The sequence below is a fragment of the Malurus melanocephalus genome, unplaced genomic scaffold (genome assembly GCF_030028575.1).
Source record: "Malurus melanocephalus ecotype Western Australia unplaced genomic scaffold, MMel_1.1 scaffold_261, whole genome shotgun sequence".
NCBI classification, from domain to species: Eukaryota; Metazoa; Chordata; class Aves; order Passeriformes; family Maluridae; genus Malurus; species Malurus melanocephalus.
In genome coordinates, this window is record NW_026623493.1 from 69,719 (window position 1) to 95,643 (window position 25,925).

A 25,925-nucleotide genomic window follows, 5' to 3' on the forward strand; every position below is an offset into this window, starting at 1 on the left:
CTGAACACATGTAAATCTTTTTACATRTTGTTTTTTCCACTGGAATAAGACCCACCTTAATTGACTTGTTTGCAGTGTAAAAGAATAGAGAGGAGTTTGACTGCTCAACACCCATTCTGCATAAATAATAGAAGCCGCGCAATTCAAACCACATCACTTTAAGAATGTGCCWCTTCTGTGTGTGGATGGTTGCATATAAAAAAAGAGGGAGAGAATGACAGCTTTTGTTCTACAATTTAGATTTCTTTAGAGCCATACACCAGCAGGTACATCAATGCCATCACTGTTTTAGCTATTAAAACTGTGGGCTGTCCCATTTCATTTTATGTTTCCCAAATTCATGTGGCTGCTTTGTAGAAATCAAGACTTTTTATCACTGTCAATTTTCATTTGTATAATCCGTATTGTTAAGCATAAAAMTACACTTTGAGTTTATGCTAACGAATGAATTTCACAGATGCCTCCAAAATATGAAGCATAAGAGATTATTGGTACCCTCTGGTAGCTAGACAATAAAAAGAAAGGAAGTAGTGTATTAAGTCTACCCAGTCTATATTTTTATTGCCCCCTTGAGCTAAAGACTTTGAATGTGCCTGGTTTAAATTCAGCTCTAGTGACAAACTGCTTTTGCTGGTGTCTGCTAACTACCATCATATTAACCTTTCCATTAGTGCTTGCTTAGAGATTTTAGCACAGTTCCTCCTGAACATCCTAAATCTGCCACATTTGATTACAGCATATCAGTAAAGTGCACAATGATTATGATCTTATCTCTTATTACTCCCTTGCTTGGCAACGACTCACATGTCAAGTTTGCTGACAGAGATGAGWAAAACTTGATAAGTGCCCACAGTTTTGTTTTCCTATTGTGCTGTGGAGGCAAAAAAAAATTTAAAATCACTGATAATAAAATACCTTACAAAAAACTCAAAGTCCTTCAATTAGTCTTTCAATTAAACCAGGAAACATTTCCAGTAACTCTCAAAAGCTTGATTTTTATATTGGGAATAGAAAACTGGTAAAACATGGCAAATTAAAAGAAGGGACTTGATTGACCAGGGCAGAAATAAAGAGGATGCTTCTCCTAGAAGTGATTAAAAGTTGCTGGTGGTTGCAGTTGAATTGCCACCTGGAAAGACTTTCAGTTGTTAATCAGAAATTTTTTAGCATAGGAAATCAGTTGTGACTAGCTTGTTTGTTTGTTTGTGTTTTTTTTTTTTTGTTCTACCTCACAGTAATTTTAACACTTTTGTGTACTAACTTCATCTGTTAAATATGGAATGAGTTAAATATATATGAAAGGTTTTCAAAATAGAGAAGTTACAGTTAAGAGAACTTCAGAAAAATATACAACTTTTCTGAAGAGATAAAACCTTTTTATGGAAATCTCCATGACACAAAACTGGTTTTTTYTTTATAAGAGAAATTCCATTCAAATTTTTAATTTTTATGCTTCACCATTCCCACGGTTAGTTTTCCACTGTATTTTGCTGAAATATAAGGTATTTTCATTGAATCAATCACGATATTTGAAGACCATAGATTTCTTCACTTTATCATTTTATTATATTTATTTTAACATCTATCTGTAATAATCAAAAGTAGAATATTATTTCTAATGTTGTCTCTTCCTAGAGAGCATCACTGTCKGGTTGGGGTTTTTTGTAAATTTCATGTTCTGTGACATTTTAAAACTATATGTATACCGTATATATGCATATATATATATATATATACACACACACATACTACCTATATACATGCACACTACATATATATATGTATATATATATACTGTATATTTTAACAATGTTTCTAATAATTTTCAAATAACAAAGGTTTTGGAGGTTTTATTTTTACAAACAGATAACTTCCTGTTTCTTCTTTGTACAGAGAAAACAAAATACTAATTTAATATAAAATTTAGGGTTCAATTCTGTCTGTCAACCCGAGGTAAATTTAAATGAATGGAACAGTAAAGGTCTAAGGGGTTAGTAGCAGCTGCCATGCAAAATAACTTTTYTTGGTAGAGGTCTCTTCTAAGTACATGTTCATTGGGGAATCATATTAGAGCAAGTTTTGTTACCCTGRACCAGATTTAGGTCTTCAAGTTAACGAGGTACACTGCACAAGTCTGCTGTTTTCAGTGGATTTATGCCYGTTCAGGTCAGAGCTATGATAGTCCCACTACTGGGTATCTGTTCAGAAGCAGGAATCAGAATACATGGTTTGGATCTAGCTGGATGCAGTTTTTCACGTGCTTTTCATATGTCTYATCCTGGGATATCTGATGTGCTTTCTTCACATGCATATATCCTGCTTATTAGGTGCAGCATCAACAGGCAGCTCATGCTTTAGTGAGGTTTATATGTCAGCTTTGTTAAATCAGATGGAAGGGTCTAACAGGCTGTGTGGGAATACCCTGTGAGTTTGGGGCGTGTGTAGGGGCTTTAGGACTGCAGAGCAGTGCAGTTGTATCATTCAGCCATGTCTGTAGGCACAGGACATAGAAGAAAGGCTCAGTGAGTGGGCAGGTGCAGCAAGTCACTGCTAAACAGGTATTATACATTTTGGCTTTTATTCTGAACAGAAATAGGAGATGACATCATTTCATGGTGTTTGCCTGACAATGAAATAAGGTACAGGGTACCTCTGCAGTCATAAACTGTAAATAACTCACATGTTTTAAAATGTCCTAGTTGTACCATCAAAACACTGACACTGAAGTTCTATTTTATTCATTTTCTTTGAAAAAAAAATATAGAGGAAGTAATTTTGGCTAAAAATGATCAAGTTAATTTCCACAGAAGACACTGTCTGTGAAGTCAGACAGAAGTCTCCAAACCAGTCTGTCTCAAAATTTTGACTTCTTAAAAAAAATTACCCTTTCGCCCTAAATACTTTCCTTCTACTGTTACATGCTTATTATAGATTTAATTCTTCCTGTAAACATATGTGCTTTTTACTTTCTTTCCCTGTCTACTTTATTTCATCCTTTACCATCATTCTTCACTAATCTCTTTCCTCAGGGTCCTCTTTTCTTCTAAGTTAATCTTYATTCTTCCTTAAGCTGAAGAAATCATCTCTTGATCATGCCATTTTCTCCTATTATAACTTCATCATTTTCCTTTTTAAATTCATTGCGCATGTAAATATATTGTACAAATATCTTCAAGCTCTTTGATTCTGTGCCTGCTTTACTCCACTGAAATTGTGCCTAATAAAGTCACCAGTAGCCACTTCCTACTTAGCAAAAAACTAAACACCTCTCCCCTGTTTCCTTTGATCTTCACCATGCTTTATTGCAGTTTCTGGTTTGTAGATCTCTTAATTACCAAGGCCTGAAGTAGTTCAGAATTTAGGTTAACCCTTGTATGGTAAGCCTGCGTATTACCAAACTGGAGGGCTGTATTCTCCATCCATGCCATATTTGACAACCTATTCTGCCAGCTGATACCTCCTGTTCATAAACTTCTCAAAAAAATATTTCAAAGCAGAAGAGCAGCAATTTCAATTTTTTTTCTCTGGCATCTTTAAGGGACTCGTTACCTTACCTTCTGAGAATTAGTGGAAAGATGGCCCCTGTTACTGTCCTCAGTTCTTCTCTGGTAGCAGACATTGCCTTCTAAAAGATTTATTAACTGTCTAAGCAGGACAAAGGAAGAAATCACACAAGTGAGCGTATTCTATATTGAAATGAAAAATATGAGAGTATTTTAAAAATAAGTAAAGAGACCAATAAATGAGGGGAAACTATTTTCATGTTTGTCAAATGAGTATAAATCAGTGCGTTCACTGACTAGCCGAGTTAGGGAAGAAATTAGAGGGAGGCTATGAGTGTTGCAGAAAAGTTGCAGATAATTTTCACATGAAGGGGTGCTGGTAAATATATAACCCAGGCATATTCTGTGTCTGTAATAATAAYAGTGTTAAAAAACTAGTTTGGATAACAAACAGTACACAAAGCAATGCAGAAAATAGTATTATGTTTTCATATATTTAAGGCTAGGCACTCCTTGTGCCTTGTACAAAGAGGAAACAGGGACAAAAATACCGTAGTATTTAACACAGATACGAACAAAGTGGGGACCTGGTAGATAGCACAGAGAATAATTACAATCATACTTACTTTTCCTAACACTGGGAAAAAAAATACAAATTATGGCAAGAAATAGATTACATATACCAAAGTTAATTTGTAGAACTTACTGACTTAAGAGAAATCTGTGAACAAAAGTTTCCCATGTAGCATTATAAAAGGGTTTGATGCTAATACAAATAACAGAAATACCTATTATAGATTAGATGGAAAACTAAGTCAATTAGAAATTGAAACCCTTATGTTTCAGATCATAGGGCGACTGTGAAAATAGAAACGGTAATATTCTAATGACAGGTTGCATTGTTAGAGTTTGCTGTGTTAATTTAAACATTCCAAACTTGTTGGTGTCAAAGACACTGCATGAGTGAGAGSTTTGGTTCAGTATGCCAGTTCCTCTGTGGCTAGCTACATGCACAGTGAAGTACCACATCCATTTAAAATAAATATCGGTGAAACTTTTGCAGTTTAACCTTAATTCAGAAAATTGATGGTGTTTTGTGCCCCACTGCATATATTTTCCTTGCTTCACTTCCTTGCATCTCACCTCTGCAACCAACTAGTGGGAMCTGGGCTGCACACCCTCTCAGGTGCTGCAGTGAGCAGTTTGCTTGAAGGAACCAGTTCCTGTAGAGAAGTTAGAGAAAGTATTTGTAATCCTGCTGAAGTCAGAGGTATTATAATAGGATAAAACTGGCTAAATTGGATGAAAATTGGGCTCCGAGTTTATCCAAAGTATTCTCATACCAATTTTATTTTTAATTTTTTGATAGGAATGGTTAGAATCCAGTCAGCAGCAAAGAAACCCACTAATTGCTCATTACGAAATGCTATGTAATTCCTTTGTTAGCTTTGCAGTTTTGCAGTGGTTGGAATAGCTGAACTATCATTATCAAGATTAAAAAAAATGCTCTCATAGTACCACATAAACCCTTTGGAGAATGAAGTATTCCTCCTTTTAAAAGTCTTCCTCTACTGACGGTAAAGTCTCTTTTATACCTGGCTGTAAGAAAATAAATCTTTGATCTGCTAATAAAGTTCTCACCACTCTAGTATGCTGTAATAAGAATTTCCTTTCTCTCTGTTAATAGACTGAAGACATTAAAGAGATAGCCCGGAAGACACAAGCCCTGCCGAAGGTGAACACTAAAAGGCAGCGAATCGTAGTCTTTACCCAGGGCAAAGAGGACACTATATTGGCTACAGGTATGTTTTTGGAATCTCCATTTTCACTCACTGTAAATATTCCAACTAATCGATCACAAGTTGTGGTTTTACAAATTTAACTCTTAAATGGTAGTCATAGCGTTTGTCTTTTGATGTTACTCTATGTTTTTCATCTTTGATGATTTTAATTGTTTCAAGAATCTGAATTTAAGAAGTTACAGTTTCACAAGAATGCCTGAGAATTTAGTTCTGAACATTTTTATAAGATAGATCTAAAATATTGATCCAGTTGGTTTTGCTCAGATTTTTATGACTTGAGATTTTATCTGTGTAGCCATCTTTGCTGCAAACAAGAATACACTGTGCCTGCTGAGAACAGCTGTGCAACAGTGTAGTATATTTAAACATTTGCGAAGAGGAGGAAGTGAAATCCTGTACTAAGTGAATTTCCAGGCTTTTTTGCTTTGAGCAGAAAGTCTCACTTTAGCTTTTCTCAGCCGTCTGCTCTTCAACTCTCAAAGGAGTACGTGGGAAAAAGGTGTTCTAGCRGGGATACAAGTAGTTGCTGCTGTCTAAATTGATGATGTACGACGCGCAGATTTAAGCATTATAAACATGACTGCCTGCCTTTTGACAGTCTCTTTAATTCTGTCCACCTATGCTTCTAGACTAAATAAAACTATTAAAAACATGTGCTGCGCCGAGCCATTTTAGTAGTTCATTGCTTCACAAGGTAAGTTATTAGTCTGGGCCAAATTCCTCCTTTCAAAATCAAGTGAAATAGAGGAAGCTTTGCACCTGAGGGACTGGTGCTTACTCATACAATATTTTCCTCAAAATCAGAATTGGCTTCAGACTGTGGCTTCAAGGCTAGGCACTAAGCAGGTATGTCACTGCTATATAGATCATTCCTAGCAGCAGTTTGAATGATTTCTCCAATAGTTTGCTGCTTCCCCTATTTTGTTAGCTACAAACTGTTTTAAAGGAAATAGAAAGCAGTCATTGAGAGTTGGGTATGTGTATCTCACTGAATGATGATGGAAGTGTTCCTTTCAGAAAGTTACTGCCTAATATGAATGGGCCATGTGGAGGCACTCCACTTGAGTATTATGCATTGACTGAAAAACAGCAGTATAAAAATGTTTTTACACATCAGCTAGTAACAATGTAGTAAACCTAGATCTTATATGTAACCCTCCTGTGCTTTTATTTAATTTTCACTGAGTACTTTTTTTATTCTTCAAACTGGAGTTGTTAACAAATCCATTAATCCCTTCTTTGATATTTTTACAACCGGGAGCTTATTTGAGGACTGACACTTGCTAATCTTAGCTGTTTGTTCGCTATGAAATGAACTTAAATTAGAGAATGCACTTTATATGCATGATAAATGTGAGATGGATAGAGACTGTATGCAATGGTGTCAGCTACAAAAGCAAACATGATAAATGTTAAGGCAGTTTTGAGCCGTGGGATAAGCTATTCAGTGCACAAGCATAGCTGAATCTCTTTGCTATGTTGTTATTCATGGCAGCCAAATAAATGTCAATAATAAAAGAGAATTAAAGATTTTCATTTCCCAGAGGCAGTCCTCTAATACAGCTTGATCTTTCATTTCATTTGTAATTCGTTCTCATGTCAGGATGCAATCATTTGCCAGGCTCTCTGTGTCATGTTAAGTCATTTAATAATGATTAAGAACATAAAAATGTTTGGCCTGTGGGGCAATTCTCAGAAGAGATACCAATTTGTTATTGTTTTGCCCCTTTTCCTTTCCTTTGGTGTGGACCATGTTTTTCCCACCTCCTCACATTAAAATAATACTGAAAGAAAGAAAAGGTGTCCCTTAATTTAGCATATGATGATAGCACAGAATGGCATAGAGTGCTGCTAACACACTTATTTCAAAACTAACTAGGTCTAGGTTTCAAACCTGCAGTGGAAAGTATAAAAGTTATTAATTGATCTTTAAAAGAATAACTACATTTAGGAATTACCAGTATAAAATTATTTTCTTTTTTCTAATGCTGGAGAGTACAGTTTTTGAAAAAGCAGGCTGTGTGTACTTGTTCATCTTGCCTTTCTGAGGAAACTTTAGGTCTCAAAGAACTTGTGCCTAGATTAAAATAGTATTTGCAAAGTCAGCTTTGGATGTGGGTATGCTTGTTCATACCTTCTGCTTTATATTTTGTCCAGGTTATTAATAATAACAACAACATATTTATTATGTTGAACAACATATTTATGCAGACAGACCTCGACAGATTGCAGAGAGACCTTGACAAATTAGAGAAATGGGCAATCACCAACCATATGAAGTTTAACAAGGGCATGTGCTGGATTCTGCACCTGGGATGGGGCAGCCCTGGCTGTGTGTACAGACTGGGCAAGGAGAGGCTGGAGAGAAGTGCTGGGGGTCCTGGCCAATGCAAGGTGAATGTGAGGCAGCAGTGCCCTGGCAGCCGGGAGGGCCAAYCGTGTCTGGACGGGATCAGGCTGCACTCTGTGAAAAGGCACAGCCACTTGGCCACCACCATCCTTCTTTCCGTTCCCCAGCCCCATGCATGGCAAAATAAGACAGGCAGCACAGAGGCTGTGAAAGCATCCTTCACAGAGCTCTGTTCATTCTATCAAAGGCTCTGTTAAGGAAGTTCCAGGACAAGGCAGCCATGGGGCTGRGTTACGAGAGAAAGGTGCACCTCTTTAACGAGTTACGTGTAGATTGAATGAGGATCAGGTTATGGAAATAATAAGGGGAAAAACTTGGATACAGTTCTGTCTGGAAGGAGAGAAARTAAGATGGATAAAAGGGATTGTTGCAGATTACCAAGCCATTCATGAAGRGGCACAGAATGATACCTCCAGAATGACACGGACTCTGTAGGGCAGGGTAGAGGTGTGTGTGATATGAAGAAGGCCAGATACGGCTAGTCTGATAGGGGACTATTTGATGGGGAGAGGRCTGTGGCAACAGTTCTTGATTCCTTGACATGCCAGGGAATGGAAGTATCAACAGGTCAACAGGTTTTTGAGGAGCAGAGCGTAGGGCAGAAAAGCACAGCTTATTACCAAAAAGAAAGATTGACCAAGCAGTTTGGAGAGTATAGTTCTTGCAGATGAGAGAGAGCTTAGACTGAGACAGCTGAAAAAACATCCTCCTCCACAAATCTGGCCTGGCCATACTGCAGAGATGTTCAGTCATCTCATGAATTGCTGCAATTTATACAACATTGTTTTAATACCAACCAAAAACACTGGTGGCTCACCTCAAACAGACCACGATCTGTAGCCACTCAGGTCCGGAGTGACTGACAGCTTAGAGGTCCATACAGCTGGAGAAAATCATRGAAACAGTGAGAAGCAAAAACTGCATCAGCAGTCTCAATCTAAGCCATTCCCATTTGTCAGTCCACTTTCTTTGGCTGTCGGAATTATTTGTGTTTTCAGAGGAAAAATTTCTCTGTCTTTATCATGGAGCRCATTGGGTCCTTCTGCTGTCTGTTCAGATCTGCTCCGTCACAGTACTCCAGCCCCAAGGCCCCTTTTCTCTCCCCTTCCTTCCTGTTCTCTGTCAGTAGGAATAATTGCAAGGAAGAGGCAAGCCTAAATTCAAGCTGAGTGTGATCAGTGTGGTTTAGAGGAAAGGAAAGGAGTGTTTAGGATTGGCATATWGGAGCTGTGGCAGATGAAGTGTTGCCTAAATTAACTGTCACCTTCTCATAAGATTMCACTGAGCACAAGCAAATGATTGTGGTGTGAGGTTTTCCTCTCCATGTCATAGAATCACAGARTGGTTTGAGTTGGAAGGAACCTTTAAAGGTCATCTAGTCCTACCCGCCCACAGTGAGAAAGGTCATCTTCAGCTAGAACAAGTTGCTCAAAGCCTTGTCCAGCCTGACCTTGAATGTTTCCAGGGATGGGAATATGTGCAAACTCTCTGGGCAACCAGAGGTGCATTTTTCGCTGTCAAATTTTATCTTTTTACTGAAAAACTTGAAGGTGTTGGACCTTCTCAGTGACCTTAAGAACGAGCACTGGCAAAAAGATTGTCGTTTTCTCTAGCATTGGTCCCTAACACRACTGAATTTTGATAAAATGCTCTTGGAAAAAAACAGCCTGTGAGAGACACCTGTGACAAAACCTTTCAGTGCAGAGGATAATGCTTTGGGAAAGGGACTGATAACTGAAAATGGGATTTATGGACTTGCTCAAAGAAAGTTTATTTGAGGAACAGTGTTGAGTTAATTTCTTACRTGGATGCTGCTCACCTGTCCTGGGAATTACTTGACTATGAAAATTCTGCTCCCATTACCACKGCCTTGTTCCATCATATCCCTGTTACCAGGCCTAAGATGCTGGATTTGACTGAGTTTTGAGGTTTAACTAAGCTTATAGGATACATTKCACAAATCAAGCCCTTTTTTTTCTGTAACCACAAGAAATACATGAGTGGRGAGAGCAGGGGAAGTTGGCAGCAGCTGGAGCTTTTAAGAAATGCACCAAAAATCACGAGCTCTGGCAGGAACATACATGTCATATCTGTATGTGTGCTCTAATGTTTGTCAGAATCAAATGCTGTRAAAGCTATCCCTTTTACAGAGTTGCTCATAACAGTTTTAAACAAATTACTTTTAGTAAGACACATTTTGTGACAGGTCTTGGCCCAAATCTTCAGAAAGTCCRAGCAAAATCAGCTCAGCAATGGAAAATGCTTTTATATTGAAATATTTGCATAATTCAAGAACAGCTGAAGCTACAAACTTTAAACTTGGCTTGTTTTATAGCTTTAATAGAGGAAAGAAAAACAATCCAAATTTGAAGAAAATCACTTCARCATTTTTCAAGTTATGAATGATGAAATCTGGCATGTTCAGGGGTGAACACAGAATTTTCCATTCTTTTTTCCCCCCAGTGTTTGCAGGACCACCTCTATTTAAGGGCATGTTTGTAATAACCTCATTTGCTAGAAYATGGCAGTAAAAATGGATTTTTCTRAGGATTCAAGCATTAAAGCCAACTCAGGTCAAGCTTACTAACCACTTAAATCTTCATTTTCTGGGACACATTACTTGAGGTGTTTCAGGGAATCTATTAGCAGTGCTGGCAAATGCRGGAAAAAGAGAGAGGCTCATCCTAAAACTTTATTAATGCACCTACCACATAGCGCATACAGATACAGTTTTGTAGATTTCTGTGTCTTATCACTGTTTTATCCAGTCCATAAATAAAACAACCTGGGCAGTGTGGTTAGTATAGAGCTACAAGTRCTATGTTAAGTTACAAATTACAATAAAACTTGCACTGTTACCAAATTTTAGAGCCTGCCTACCAAGCTTTCGATATTGAAGAAATATTAGGCATTTGCCTCTCTATGTTGTCTGAAACAGAAAACTGAGTTAAGTGGGTGTCAGTGTCATCCAATACAACCATTCTTATGGTTATATATGCAGATATATTATTTAAAAGTTTCTATGTTTCAATAGGACTATAATCTAAATTGAAATAATGATGAGTGATAGTATGTTTTATGAATTACATAACTCCTTTTATGTTGTAAAGATATGTTTGTTCTTAAGTATTTTAGGAGTTTTTTTACACTGTTTGTTTAAGAAGGGTTATCACAATCATGGAAATGGGAATTTTAAATCATAGTAGCATGATGGTGTATGCTTTTTGAGGGGAATAAAGARGGCTGATGTTCAAGCATACAATTCACTCTAAACAGAGGTCAGTAGATTTTCCTTGTCAGGTTGTGCTGCAATCGCAGACCAACATGTTACCTTGTAAGTCTGTCTATAAAACACAGAAGTATTTATTACTATTGACACTGCTGACATTTTATGGCAGGTCTGTTTGCAGCTCCTCTTTCTTTAAGTTACTGWGGATGGTGTGTTCTTCTCTAAGAAGCAAGGAAAGGTGTTATTTTTCTTCCTTGCTTACAGCTTTCATGCTTGGCCTTCCAGACAGGAAAACCTTGASTCGCCCTTTTTTTTATTGACTAGGCTTCCTATGCATTTATACAAACCTAAGGAGTAATGCCTTAGACCCAGGGAAATAGTCATTGAGTTTTATTATCATGTGCTCTCTTTTTCAAACAATTACACACTTTCACTCTTCCCTATCTGTCTATATTCACAAATATAAAGAAAAGTTTCAAGTACAAACGTGACTTAGAAAAAAAGGAAATTTTCCCTAATGCTTTTAACAAGTGAGCCAGAAAGCCCAAAAGAATCAGTTGTATCTTAGAAAACCACAAAATCAAAACTAGTTATTTACARTTGTTGATATGGATTAATGAATAGCAAAAAAGGTAATACCTTTTTGTAACTGAGACCATTCATGCTTTTATGCTGCATGGGAGTGGAAGACTGGGCCTTTTATTAAACAGCTGAAGCACTATTAAAACGTGAATTCCTGGTCACGGGTATCTTGTCTGAACTTAAAAGTGTATCAACTGTTGCATCTTGAAAAATGTATATGCATTGTGTAAATAGGCACATGTGTGTGTTTCAGTAATTTCACATTGATTTAAGGAAAGGATGTCTTTTCTAGACTGCCATGTTAATACAGCATTTTAGCCCAGAAATTGAGAGTGAAGCTGGGAAATCCCCTTTTCATGTGTAATCACTRGTAGTAAGGAATATTGAAGGCAAAACTGTGCCTCTTATCAAACCCAGCTCAAATTTCAGGTGCTGAAATGAATTTACATTCTGGCATTCTGAGGAAAAATTGCCCCTTTAAGCTGTGGAAAGATGCATGTTAAAGGGCAATAAATATGGGTCCCTACTCCATTCCTTAGAACTAAGCTGTTTTTATTCTTACACACAAGAATTGCTATATACACTTCTCAGATACAGATACATAGATTTAGGAATTCAGTTTTTATACTGTAGTTCTAAAGAGGATTCTTGGAGACATAATAGAGAAATTCTACTGCTTAGGTAATAGATACAGTATGGTATTGGAGTGGCAATAAAGCATGAAAGAGTGGAAGCAGGACTGAGGCAGACCAAAGGTCTGCGTGTCTCTAATGTGATGGTTGCAACAGTGTATGGCAGTGGGTGCTTGTAAAAGAGGATAAAACCAGAGCAAATATAGAGTGATAGTTCTAGTGATAGTTATGCTCCAGCAAAATGTAGCGCGGGGATTTGTGGGCTAGAGATGTTGTCTTTGTGCTTAACAGGCCAAAACAGAATTTTATTATATATGTCTTGTGATAATGAGTGTCACAGAGTCTGTGTTATGTAAAGAAAGACATCCCCATGTTTGTTTGGATTCAGGCACTTAAGAATGTTCTTGGCTAGCTCCAACTGCTTGTATTGCACGACCAGTCCATAATCATTGCATGTACAATGTCTTCTTCCTTTTGATTTTGCAGAACTCTTGCTTATCTCTCCTGCACTAGTCTTTTTTCCAGACTCTTTTCGTATTCTGTTTACTTGTTCTGTGTTTGATCCATAATTCTGACACTCTGGGCCACCCTTCACTGTACCTTTTTTCAGGTCTGCTTACTCTCCATGACTGGGGGACCAGAATTCAACTTGCAGGTTCCTTAGAAATCCACAGTGGTTTCATTCTGTTGTTTTCTTTGCTCTGCATTCCTCTCTTAATAATTTCCAACAGTTTACTTGCTTTTCTGGCTGCTACTGATGATTGATCTGACATTTTCATAGAATTATMTATTGAAACTTCAAATTTTCTTWATGGTGTAGTAATTTGTGGTTTAGTGCCCATCACTGTGTTTAAAGCTAGAATTGTTTTTTAAATGGGCACCTTTTTTACATTGATTGACAAAGAATTTTRTAGCCCATTAATCTTGGACACTTTTGCTATTCCTCACACTCAACTTTTGTTTTCACTATCCCAAATGAATCTAAATGTCTCACAAGAAGATGGCACACGCCRCACTGGCGGTTCTCTCAGAGATGGTGTATGTAGCCAGGTACTCCAGAGCAGGTACACACAGTTAGCATTGAAACTGGACTTAGGCAGGGGGATTTGGGTAAGGCCACCTTTTAAATCACTTGAGGTCTATCTTGCTTGACTCTGGAGAGCAAAATTGAATGAATTTACAGTAAGATACTGATTCAGGTGCCATTAAATCCCAAGTAGACATTCTTGCTCTGGAAAAAACATACCTGTACACTGCGGTGCTTTTTTTCTTTTTTTTATAAATGTGGCTTTCCCTTGGATATTATTCCTCAGTTAGAGCACCCACACAGAATTAATTTACCGTAYATTTCTGGTGTTTCCTGTAATGGCTATAATACTTAAAAACCTGTATCATTTTCCTTGTGACTTGAGTGAGTTGTGAGGTATTTGTTCAGAAAAATGTTACATCAGTACATTATTAATCTGTTGACTCAAGCCATGAAGCAAAAGAACTGCCTGCCACTAATCTTCAGAAGAGAATGGTAGTAGTTAAACCTTGTGGTTACCAGGACAGGCCCCTACTCTTCTGAGCAGTCATGGAAGGAATGAGAGTTCAGCTTACACATTCTATGGCTACATGGTCCTCAGTGCACAAGTTTGTGATGCTTGGGTCCGTGGCATTTTTAAACTGAGAGGAAAATCAGAAGTTGATGGCTCCTCCTAGGGTGCACATTTCCATCCCCTACTTTTCCCCCTACCCTGGCAGCACTTTTCCACCCACATGGGGCAGTTGATGAGTCTGCACAGACTGATAGAAACCTGCCTGGTGAGGGGGTGAGCGCTCTGGACCAGCTCCTCGCAGTGTCCACACAACTGCTGGTGCCAGCATGGGACGGGAGCGTGCAGCATTTGCCATGGGAGGAGACAAGGATGGGGCTCCGTGTCTGCAAACTGGCTGAAGCTGCTGWGAGCCTTACTTTGAGGCATAAAATGTGGTGTTTTGAACTTCCACCTAGCTACAGCATTTGTAGTTCCAAAGTTGGGATAGAAGTAGCTTCAACATTAGCTGTTAATACTGACAATGATACCTGCAAAGCCAAGAGCAAAGAATAAGGGGACAGAGCCACAGACAGATAATCAGAAGGGAAAAAAAATCCCTTAACATCTCATATGCTGATAACACCAATATTATTATAGAACTCCACCAAAAAAATGGTGAAACAGCAGAGTCAGTAATTGGGAAGCACTGGAAGTGGAACAACCGACCCAAATTTCAGTGGGGCTTTTCACATATTCATGTAATTGATGCAACCTTGTCAAGGTTATCCCTGTTTCCTATAAATGACACCTACCCCTCTCCACATATACCAAACAGGGAACTCTGGTGACTTTCAGTTTTTCAGCATCATGTTTCTACATCCTACAGTGTTATGTCAGTCTAAATATATCTTTCTGAGTTTTTGAAAAAAACTGAARAAAATCCAAAACTGCAGTGTTCTGTTTTGTAAAAAATAATAATCCTAGACACTTTTTATTAAACTGTGCTTTAAGATTTAAGTTCACTATTGTCCTTTTCTGTGCATTCATTCAATGTTCCTGCAGTATTCAGTATTGGACACTAGCCATTTGTACTTAAAAGCATATGCTTTAATGAGTTGAAACCTGAAACCAGAGCTTTAAACGTTTACAGTGCGTACACTTCTCACCTCCCAGTATTTAGGGTCAAATCATACTAACAGGATGGATACTTGATGAAATTAATCAGATAGYGGGGTTTTTTACCAATAATTTTGAACAAATAGATTTTCTCTGTATCCTAATTTGGTGTGATTATTTTTTTCATTGTAAGAAATTAAATGTATGGCTTGTTCAGCAGGTTTCATAATAGATCAATAATTTGTTGGCTTAACTTTTTTTTTCCTGTGGAGATGTGGGAAGATCAATGTCTGTAGTGCCCTAGGTCAGGATCAATAGTTTTAATAAAACTTCCTTTTTTTTCTGTTTTGGGGTTATTGTGGGGTTTTTTTGTTTTGCCTTTGTACCTTTGTACGGTTTTGCTTTTATTAATGAGCTTTTCCTTTAGTTTCAGACCATTAATGGTTTTCAGATAATGTCATACTGCCCAAGGTCAAGGCCAGTTTGAACTTAAAACTCTACTTACCAACGTTTAAATCTATTGGATAGGCTTGTATGTGTTAAAAGACATAAGAGTTTGAATCAGTGCTTTCCAGGGCCCAAATTTAAAACAAAAATCTCAAGCTTTTGGGAGGATGACAGACTCAGGCCTTTTTTGTTTTTCCATAAGTAAATAACAGTTGTCTTATTTATGGATCTTATACTGGCACTAACARTGCAGGCAGCTACTGGGGCCTTGGCTGTTCTTCAGTTAAGGATAATAAATGCTCCATATAGACCTCTATAATGATATATTGCTCATTTCATGAAACCAGTTTGAAATAAGACTGCATCTCTTGTTTGTTCCTGAAATTCTTGATGGGAAGAAGAAAATCCTCCAAGTGTGTGTTAGCAGTGGGAGTGCTTGGGAGAATGTGATGTTGTTGTCTCTGAGGCTTGACCTGGTGTCTTTTGAAATCAATGGAAAGATCTCATTAACTTCATTGGATATTGATTATGGTCATGGAGAACTTAAAACATTCATGAATATTAATGAGCTATACTGATCCRTGTGTCTTTTTGTGTGTTGTACCTTGTTTGGAACCTGCAGTTCAATTTTTGTAGTCTACCTAAAGGTTATAGAAAAAGCGAACTTTATGTAAGCTTAAAGATTCGATAACACATTTTACCTGGAGGTGTCTTCTTTGTTGTGTGGTTCAAGTGAGGGGCACATGGAATGGCACCCTTTGACCACTGGCACCTAGGCAGATTATTTTCTGTAGAAGATCTTTTTCCATTATTTTGGCAGTGTTAGCCTGTTTTTTACCAGGCAGCAGTTCACTTCATAACAAATCATCACAGAGGAGTTTGAACAACAGAATCTGTACTCAGAAGGTGCCCTACAGACTCTGGTAGCCTATCATCTTTAATTTAGAGATTTTATTTCCCATCTTGTGATTACAGTTGAATGAACATTGTAGAAAAGTTTAAATTGTAGCTATCTGTGTCATGCTTTTGCCATAAATGATGGAACTTACGTTTGCAAGCCCCTAATCTTTGCCTGCTCAAATAGTCCCTGTGTAATAATTGCACAGAATGGAAGGAGAGTAAAATGGGGGTATGTATGGTGTCCCTGGATGAAAATTAACTGCAGAAACTCACCCTTTGATTAGAAATTTCTCTGCTGTAGCRTCCAATTGCAGACAATGAAAGTTGTGGGAAATAGATGGCTGAATGGAAGACAAATCCTTAACTCCAGGAGGGACAGAGCAGAGATCCTGGCTCATGGGAAAAACAGACAAAGGGGAGATTTGAATGGGTTCTGCTTTGCCTGACTTTAGGGACTTGGATTTTTTTTTTTTTTGTGTAGGATGACAAAACATCTAGAATGAACATTGAGGGCATGTAGGAGGTTAATTGGAGAGCATGCTTGGAAATGGTTAATTGTCTAAAAGTGGAGTTGTGAGATTTTATGATCAGTTTGGCTCAATGATCTCCACAAGTAGGTTTTAGACATAATGGAAAGTGGAAATTATTTAAATGCCATATTTGAAAAGTAGGCCATGCATGTCACTCTGTTACCAATGATCTGGCCTTGATACACCTGAGCATATTATAGACTGGGAAGTGGCAGTAAAGATATAAAGCTCTAAATGCCATAAAAATAATGTTTATGTAGTTGATCCCATTTGAATGAAAGTGGGCTCACTTTCACCATAGTTGTTTTCTTTGTTATGAATAATAAAGACAGTAAAGTAAGCAGACCTGGCATAGAGCATATACAGACAGCAGATTTAGTGAATAGAGTAAACATGGACTATTTTTGCATTGTTATGATTTGGCTATACCTTCTGAATGATATAATACTAACGTTTATTCACCAAGAATGCACAGAGTAGTCTGAAACCAGATTGAAAGTTTGGGAGGCTGCATACAGTGGGTTTTTTTGCTGTAGTCTGCTACCCTGTGCCCCCCACAGCCCTCCTAATCCATCCTGATTCTTCTGCCTGCCCCAGTGATTAGCAGTCAAAACTAAATCAGAGAGGAGTCTATGGAACCAAATATTTATATCCCTTGTGATGTGACACTGTGATATTGTACTGTGAACCTGAAAAGATGCCAGGCCATGCGTTGTGTCTAATAGCAATTGATCAAAAATGGAACTGCAGAACTCTGCTGCAAATTGTTGGCTTTATAAATTTGATAATAAGTACATTTCCTGATAGATATAAAAGTSCAGTAAACTGTGCATGCCCTCTCTTCCCTCCGCACCTGTCCAATTGCAGAATGCTGTTTGTACAGTACATTGTCGTCACTGACAACTGAATAAGAATTTTTAGGAGCAGTTGGCTATCAAGTGATGGCAAATTTAAAGGTTATGCAAATTGTGCCAGTACAGCCCAGCTTGTTTCAGACCTCTTTTCTCTATTATCATATCAATTGAGTCAGCTCATAGTAGACAAAGCAAGGTTATGGGAACCACCTAGAGCATCATGCACCATTAAACATCAATGCAGCATACATGAACATCTGCAACAACGATCTTATTAACAGAGGGTATAACGGGAGGCAATAAACAGTTTTCTTAGTCACCTAATTGTAAAAAATTTAATAACCTAATACTTGCATTATTTATCAACAGCAATTTGGTCAAAAATTACACAATTGCAGTGGGTTAGATTGTAATACCTATTGTCTGCTGTAAATTGCTACAAAAATATGAAAATCCATTTKTAAGCAGTAAAACACTTTAGTTAGTAGAATACTAAAAAATGCAATTTTCTTCTAATTTCTGACGCATCATGAAATACAAGTATCTACTTTTTGCACTGACATTTTTATACTTGGGTGAAACCAAATGTAAAAATACCTTAGAATTGTTTTTGATTTCCTGCTTAACTAGATAGCTTAAACATTTCAAAAATCAAGGCACAGTTTTGTTGTGAAAAGTAGCATACAGAAAAMATAAAATGATCTTCTGTGTGTGTGCAGTTAAAGCAGATGTTTGGAGGGACAGAATAAAGCATTTTAGATGWCTGTACTGGATATGTGTTGTGTGTTGGCTTCTGGAGGAGATTCTGCACTGGTCTAGAAGATGAGAATATGTGAAGTTGTGATCTCAAATAGCTGAGGGAAATGAGCACAAACATTAAAATGTGGTAGAAGTTGATAACAAAGAGGAGCGAGGTTTGGTTCTTTAAGGCCARGGCAAACTCTAGGGATAGGCTCAGGTTGAAGCACAGCCTTTGCTGGAATCAGACACATGGATGGGGACTGAAAGCATCCTCTCCATGGAGGTGGGGGCACCGGTGAATTCACGGATTAGGAGGGAACCAGAGACCTGCTCATGAAAGCTTAGAGCTACAGGAGGAGAGCACCACTCTTCCTGTTTTATCCTCAATGTGCAAATGTACAAGTATTTAAGAATAAAATCAGGAAAAAAAAAATATGATCCTGCTCCAAACATCATTGGTCTGCTCCCAAGCAGCTTTGTTCCTTCCTGCTCCTCACTGTTGCCCCTGAGTAGCAGCAACCTGCTCAGATTTGTGTTTATAWAGGAAAAGAATGAAACCTTCAAAGTTTTAGTTAGCATAAAAATCCAAATTGGGCTAGGATCACTGGCGACCATCACCCTCCTGGTCAGCCTTAGACACTTCAGTCACTGCTTTAATCAGCACAAATCAACAGGTGATGGAGAAGGATGGGGGAAAGAGGAAGAGTGATTASACAAAGATGAGTAGAAGCTTGGTAAAAGTACAAATTGGGCAAGTTGAGAGTTACAGGCATTAATTTTGTTTCCATAGAAAAAGGAAAAGATTTTCTTTAAAAATATTGAAGTCTCTTCTTTTTTTAATCTGATTTTATTTCCTCTAGGAAAAGATGGCAATAAAAAGCAGKGAAACTGTCTAAATAGCCATTAAGTATTTGTTTTCTACTGAAATGGTTCTAAAAGGAACMAATAGCAAGTATTTTCCATTTTTTTCCACATTTTTGAGTTGCAGTTCAAATGATCTCACTCTGTAGGCTAACCAGAGATTTTTTCCTGCATATTTGTGTGGTTCTTAAAGCAGTATCTGCTTCTTGCCTTTCTTCATAACTTTTCATAACTTAATTATATTAGCAGAGTGTCCATATCTTACTTATACATATCTGTTTACTTGCTTACCAACCTTGCTTTTCAGATTGGAAACYCTTCAGAGCAATAATATTTTTTTTCTTCTAATACATATATTGGTGGTCATCATGACAATACAAGAGCTCACWTTACATTTAAAAGATCATGAGTTGAACTGTATGCGCCAAATAAAGTATGATTGATTTTAAAATGTTTTATTGCTTCTAAAAAGATAAGTGTGTCCTTTTGGATATTATTTTGGAGTAACTTAAAATTGAATTATTCAGCGAATTAATACTACAGAAATAATACTGTAAGGAAAGGTAACCAAGATTGACAGGCAGTGATAGGAGTTTGACAAGGTTCTGCAGAGAAAGAAGCTGGAAATTTTTTATTTTTCTGCTGTTACTTATTTGATTTTTCAAGCAGCCTGACTTTACAACATTGGGGTTTACATTAAATGACAGTGCATGCCCTGTAAAGCCTGTTGGGTTACCTTTATGGGCTCACGTATGGGACTGCCATGCTTTAAAGGGATTCATACACAAACACATGATCCGAGAGCTCTTGCCARAAACTCTTTGTCAAAACTGCTATTATAGTAACTGTATGGAAATGAATTTAATCCACTGTGTAGTCAATAATTGTAAAAAATCAGAGTGGCATAATTTACATGAAAAGGTGCACAACGTTATCTTTAAAAGGTGCTAGATTTGCCATCCTGCTTATATCAATGGTTAAGTAATACTTTTAAACTGGTAACATGATACTAACAGAGATCATAGTTGGGGTATTTAATTATCTAAGAAAGTATCTACAACTAATGTGTGAAAAAAATTTACTACTTCATTTTGGGCCATTTTTATCTTAGACTGGGATAACCCTTAAAAGAATTCCATGGAAAACAGCAGAGTTGCTCTGTTTCAACTGGCATTTTAAGAGCAGAGTATTTTCTCATTGACATTAGAACAAATTTTGGCCTCCACTGCAGTGGCACCTTCTACATAGATTTAAAACCTGTTAAAGTCTGATAAAATTCATTTAGTAAGCATGTTTTATTCTTCAAAAATAAATGAATAATCTGGGGAGATCTTAATTAAAGGCAACATGAGGCTTACAAATACAGAATRAGAAGAAAAAAACCTGTAGAAGTTCTAGAGCTCAGCTTCGCRTTAGAAGGATGAAAAATTGAAATTTCTACATGTAATTTGAATTTTTAAGGGCAATGCTATAGAATTTCTCTGATATAATTACCTCAGCAATGTTCAACTAGTAACAAGTATTTTATTCTTTTTTTTTTTTTTTAAGGAGAAATATATATCTACATTAACTTATTTTTAGTAATATATCTAGAGAAGGCTGTCTCTCTCAWTCCAATGGACTGATTTTATTTATGAAACTAAATATAAATTCTCCCAGAAGAAAAATCTCCTTCAGAGCTGCTCTGTAGTGACCTAATGCTCACTCCTTCTCTTTTCAGTCTTACTGATGCTCAAGTGAAATAGAAGTGCCTTGGGCCCATTTCTGCCTCCACTGACAACCCATGCTTCTCAGATTATCATGTAGCATAAAAAAAGCTGTCATGTAACATGGCATTTATTTAAATGATGTGATTTCTGTGTTCACCACTCTGAAACCGAGGTAGAGCTAAGAAAGCTTGCAAGTTTTGACAGGTGTGTTTACCCCGCTAGGGCAATATGCTTAATGTATGAAAAATGTGAGGCAGAATACAGTTTTTGTCCTACTCAAAAGCAAATTATAATGTGTTTTTCTCTGTCTTTTGTTTTGTGTTGTTTTGTTTTTAGYCAATGCCCTGATAAGCTTTTGGGTAGGAATTGCTTTGACGTGATTTATAGGTTGATACTTGTCAGAAGGTTGTCCCACAGGACAGTGTTTTGTGGCCTAGCTATGCAGTGGTTTAAAATAGATCTGTAGAATACCATGAAGTTGGAGTACAAGCATACTTGTTTCCTGTCACTGTGGGGGCCAGTGCAAACAGTAAGTGAAGTGCACACAGGGTCTGATTTCTGAGCTGAAGACATTTCATTTTTCTACAGTCCCCATAGCCAGATTTCAGAAGGCTGAGGAGATGTGGGAACGTGTGTCTGTGTAACCCAGATGCACCTTTGTGATGAATTCCTTACCCTGGACATTGACATTGCAGCTCTCATCTGTGTGTGTTTACAAGTCTTGGCTACCTGTTTGGTAGAAATATATTAGTCTGTATTTTCAATTCTAATACAGCTCAAAAAATAATGTGGAATGGTATGGTGTGGTGTGGTTTTTCATGTGTGAGGGTCAAATAAGATAAACAGTGGCCAAAGCAATACATGTAGGATTTATACTGCAGTGAGAGATATTTAAATTTGTAAATATCCACGGCCAGATGTGTTTTTGTGTCATCCTGTGCTCACTRGTGTGGCTCAGAGCTGTGGTAGAGYTTGCTCTCCACAGAGCCCAGGGTCATACAGTTTATTGACTTTATTTATTGTAACCCAWCTCTCCTGTTTTCAGGGCTGGTTTTGATCTGAGCTCTTTGTAGTACTTGCCACACAGTCATTGTGTCGTATCGGTGAAATACCTGCAGAACCTTTTCTTGATGTTGGTGCCTATGACTTCTCATCCTTTGCCTTTCCCGAGTCCTGCAGCCCTGTTGAGGCCGGACAGAGTCCCAGGAAGGAGCTCTGAACWCAACCTTATGTCTCCAGCAGCCGTGCCGGGCTGGAGCAGCGTTTCCTGGCAGTTCAGTGGGTGCACTTTCAGCTGCCTCTGAAATCAGTGCCTGGCGGGCAAATGGCAATACTCTTGTGTGCTTGTAAGGCTTTTTCAACAGAGTTCATTGCCATTCTAAACCTTAAACATTGTGACACATGCCAGAAAAATTCAGCGGCTTGTTCTTTAGGGCAGTTTTTCCATATATATGTGCACATACATATATTTTAAAAATGTTTTATTAGAAACAAACTGAAGCAGAACTAGTATTTTCTGTTGACTTCTTGCTTCTCCATCTTTTAAGCAAAGTGTTCTGTTTACTTGTGCTAAAAATTATTTAATATGARAAATAGAGATTCAACTCTTGGCACTGGCAGTGATAATACAGAAAATAATTACATTTAAGTGTGTTCTACACCTTTGATAAAGTAAACAAACCAATTTGGCCCGTAGAAGATGTTCATGAGGCATTAGTCGACATTGTTACATTTTTTACAATTGTTGCAATTATATACAGAGTTCTGAGTCCAATCTCATGCTGGTATAAATTGAGAGTTATTTCAAAGGAGTAGTGTTGATTTAACAGGATTGCAGAGAGATTTTGATGTAGGTTCAGAGGATACACACAGTGTGCAAAAGTAGTGTTTAATTTTATATCATTGCTAATAGTTGATGTGTATGAGTGTGCAAGTTGATTCCAATGAACCTTCTTTCCCCTATTATCTCTAAGCCTATGAATCACACTGCAGTGAGAGGCTACAAATGTGACTTCTGAATAAAAATGCTCTTGACCTGCTAATGGTACAATGTGTCTGAGGAGAGCTATAAAGGGAAGACAAGTCTCATTTACCTCCTAGGATAGAGGGAAAATAGGGTCTGCACAGTCATTTCCCCTACGGATATCTACRGATATCTATAGGACTATGACTAAAGCCACAGGAGATTCAAAATCTTTGGCATCATATTCTTTCTCTGGTTCTACTGAAAATGAACTAGYTGTCTCTGAGGGACAGCGCTCTGCATCGTGATCAACACTTTTGCTTAGCAAGCTGCAAAGGGAATTTCAGCCTTATTGCTGAAGAGACCCATTATTTATTGGATTTTTTTATTATGGAAAACAATTAATATTTATATTACTTATGTCATGCTGTAGACATATAAAAGCATCATAAATGACCAGTGCTCTGTAACTTCTTTAGGGTCACTTGTTTATTATATCAATAAAGGATGAACAACTTCTACATTATTAGTTACAGAGAATTCTTTGGTAYGTGTTGAATTCATTCGAATACAGCATCATTTGTCATGTACTGTTAAAATACTTGATAGAAAGATCCCAAAGCATGAGGCTGACTTGAACCTTGCTTATGGTGCTGTATAACTCCAATGTCACRCATAAAAATTGGTTCTTTTTCTGACAAGCCCTGCATAGCTGCAGCACCAGGCCCTCAGTGCACTGACCTCCATGGTGAAGGGAGGAGGTGTTGGTGTGCACAACAAGGCAAACTTAACATGCACACAGAAAGTGCCAGCAGGGCCAGAGTGTCCATCCAGAGCTGCAGGCTGAAAGTCCCAGCTTGAAAATGCAGGATCTTAYTCCATTTGCTCAGAAGTGAGAGGCTGTATCAGCACTGCCAGGTTTGAAGTACATCMTCCCTGGAAGGCTGAAGGACTCCGAGCTGGGGTTCAATGCCTGCCCCACGTTGCCTTGTAGCTTTGGACTATGCTGTGTTGATAGGGTGGGGGAGATGAGGTATCTCTTTGGTGTTCATTATCYAGTCTGGTATCATTGTGTGAAGGACAGCTGCAGCATTTTTTCACCGTAGAACAAAATGGGAGAAAGTGTTGCTATATACTAATGATTTTTAAAGATGTATTGATGTGATGAAAAGGATACAGAGACTTAGAGCCTGTAGCCTTCTGGGGTTTACCTTCTGGAGACAGGTGAGAGCTAAGAATCATCCKAAGCAGCATGGGCTGGTTTCAAATACTTTTCTCATTACTTCTTACCTTACAGCTGCCCAGAGACTTTTATAGGTTTTGAGTTCAGGTCTCTATGTTCTGTTAAGTTCTTCCTGTCTCATTTTTTTTCTTTTCTTTTTATCTCTTTCTTTTGGCCCCCGATCTAAAGAAAGTTAGAGAGGATGGAGGTGGGGAGGAGATGGGACAGAATTCTGTTTCACAGTTGTTCCTTTATGTTACAATTTAAAGCTCACAAAAGAAACATGAATGTGACTCCATCTTGTACACATCTGTACTACCACTACCAGTCCGTGGATCAAAAGATCATTTGAGGAAATAGCTAGACCTTTTTTGTGTTTATTTTAGATCTCCCTTCTTTTATTTTATTTTAAAACAAAATTAAGGACACTCCAACATGTTGCCCATAAGAGTTCTGTTACAGGTAATTAAATGTAAGTTTACACATTTAATCTACTTTTAAGAGCAAGAGAGACTGGTAAATGACCCAGTTAAGGAAAGTACTCAGCCTAATTGGATGTAATGATTGCTTGCTGGTGTTTATTACTGTACTAAGAGTAGACATGTAGTCTGTGATTCCAATTTGGTTTAGAGACAGACCTGTAGTATTTGCACCTATCATCGGAGTTCAATTGTTTCTGCTAACCTTGTGAAATAGGCTGTATTCATTGRGGAGCTTAAAAGTATTAGAATGGAAGGAGCGCTATGTTTTTTCAATTATTGCTTACCAATTATTATGTTTTCAGACTATTTTACCTACAGTGATATGTTAAGCTAGATATGCTAGCACATATTTTTGCCTAAAAAAATAGAGATTTCCTCTCTTTGTATATGTAATGTAAGAGATCAACAATAACTAGATTTACCAATCAACTGMTTACTTATGATTTATCTGTGAACATTGTCTTCAGCCTATGAAATCAATGTCTGGGTTTGATTATTCCTATGTCATTCTGAAAGAGTTGAATTCCTCAGAAATGTAAAGTCACTGAGAGTTGACTCAAACCCCCAAAATTTTAGATGTCAATAATGCTTGTTTTCTAACATTTCCCTAATTATTGTCACCTTGTTGCAATTTGCACTCACAATTCTGGGCTTCCAGGAAATKATATCTAAGTGGAATATGTTGAATCATAGAAGGTATTAGTTGCTTAAAAATAGAACACTGGATTTTATGCCCAGAGGAACAGCACTTGGACTTCAAAACACTTACATAATTATTCTTTATTTCATAAGCTCTYAGAATGATGAATGAAATCAAAACTGACTTTGAAAAGCAAGGCCACTGACGACCAGCGCACTTAGCCAAGGTGTCTCAATGTTCGCTGTGATGGATTTGGGAGTTTTATAACATAATAGATCAAAAATGAAGTCAAAGCAACATTAAATTCACAGAAAAAAAGGATACTCAGAATGGAGACTTCTGCTTCATCATAATTCATTCTGTTGTGCTTAGTTGTTGCAAAGCACAGATTAGTAAGAGAAATTAGCTTTTTGGGTGCTATTACACAGACATAGCAATGTAATTTAATGTTACCTTTAATTCTAACTGRCTTCATTTATTGTGAAGGAAAGGAAAAAAAAAMCCCAAACCTTGATATTCTTTTGTTGATCTTTCAGTGTATGTTATTGTCAGCTATAGTTTTGTTGACTCTACTATGTTAGAAGTTCTCCTAAGGTTAAAGAAGGATGATTTGCCTATTGGATGTGTGCAGATGGTAATATTTTGTAATGTAATATGTGCTCCAAAGCCGTGGCTCCCTCTGAAACTTCAGTGCTTCAAAATATGAGATTATTGCTCCTCTTGAAAATATATATAAAATTACAGAAAGAAAATGTATTACCCAGATACAGATGGGAAACAGT

General features: G+C 37.5%; 1 protein-coding gene across 1 annotated transcript in view; it reads left to right on the forward strand.

The window, feature by feature from the left end:
- LOC130579240 (adenosine kinase-like) overlaps window positions 1–25,925 on the forward strand; it is a 79,275-nt gene that overhangs the window by 32,716 nt on the left and 20,634 nt on the right. The window contains exon 4 of the mRNA XM_057375882.1: window positions 5,191–5,305. Coding sequence (XP_057231865.1) covers window positions 5,191–5,305 — 115 coding nt within the window. The remainder of the gene's footprint in view (window positions 1–5,190; window positions 5,306–25,925) is intronic.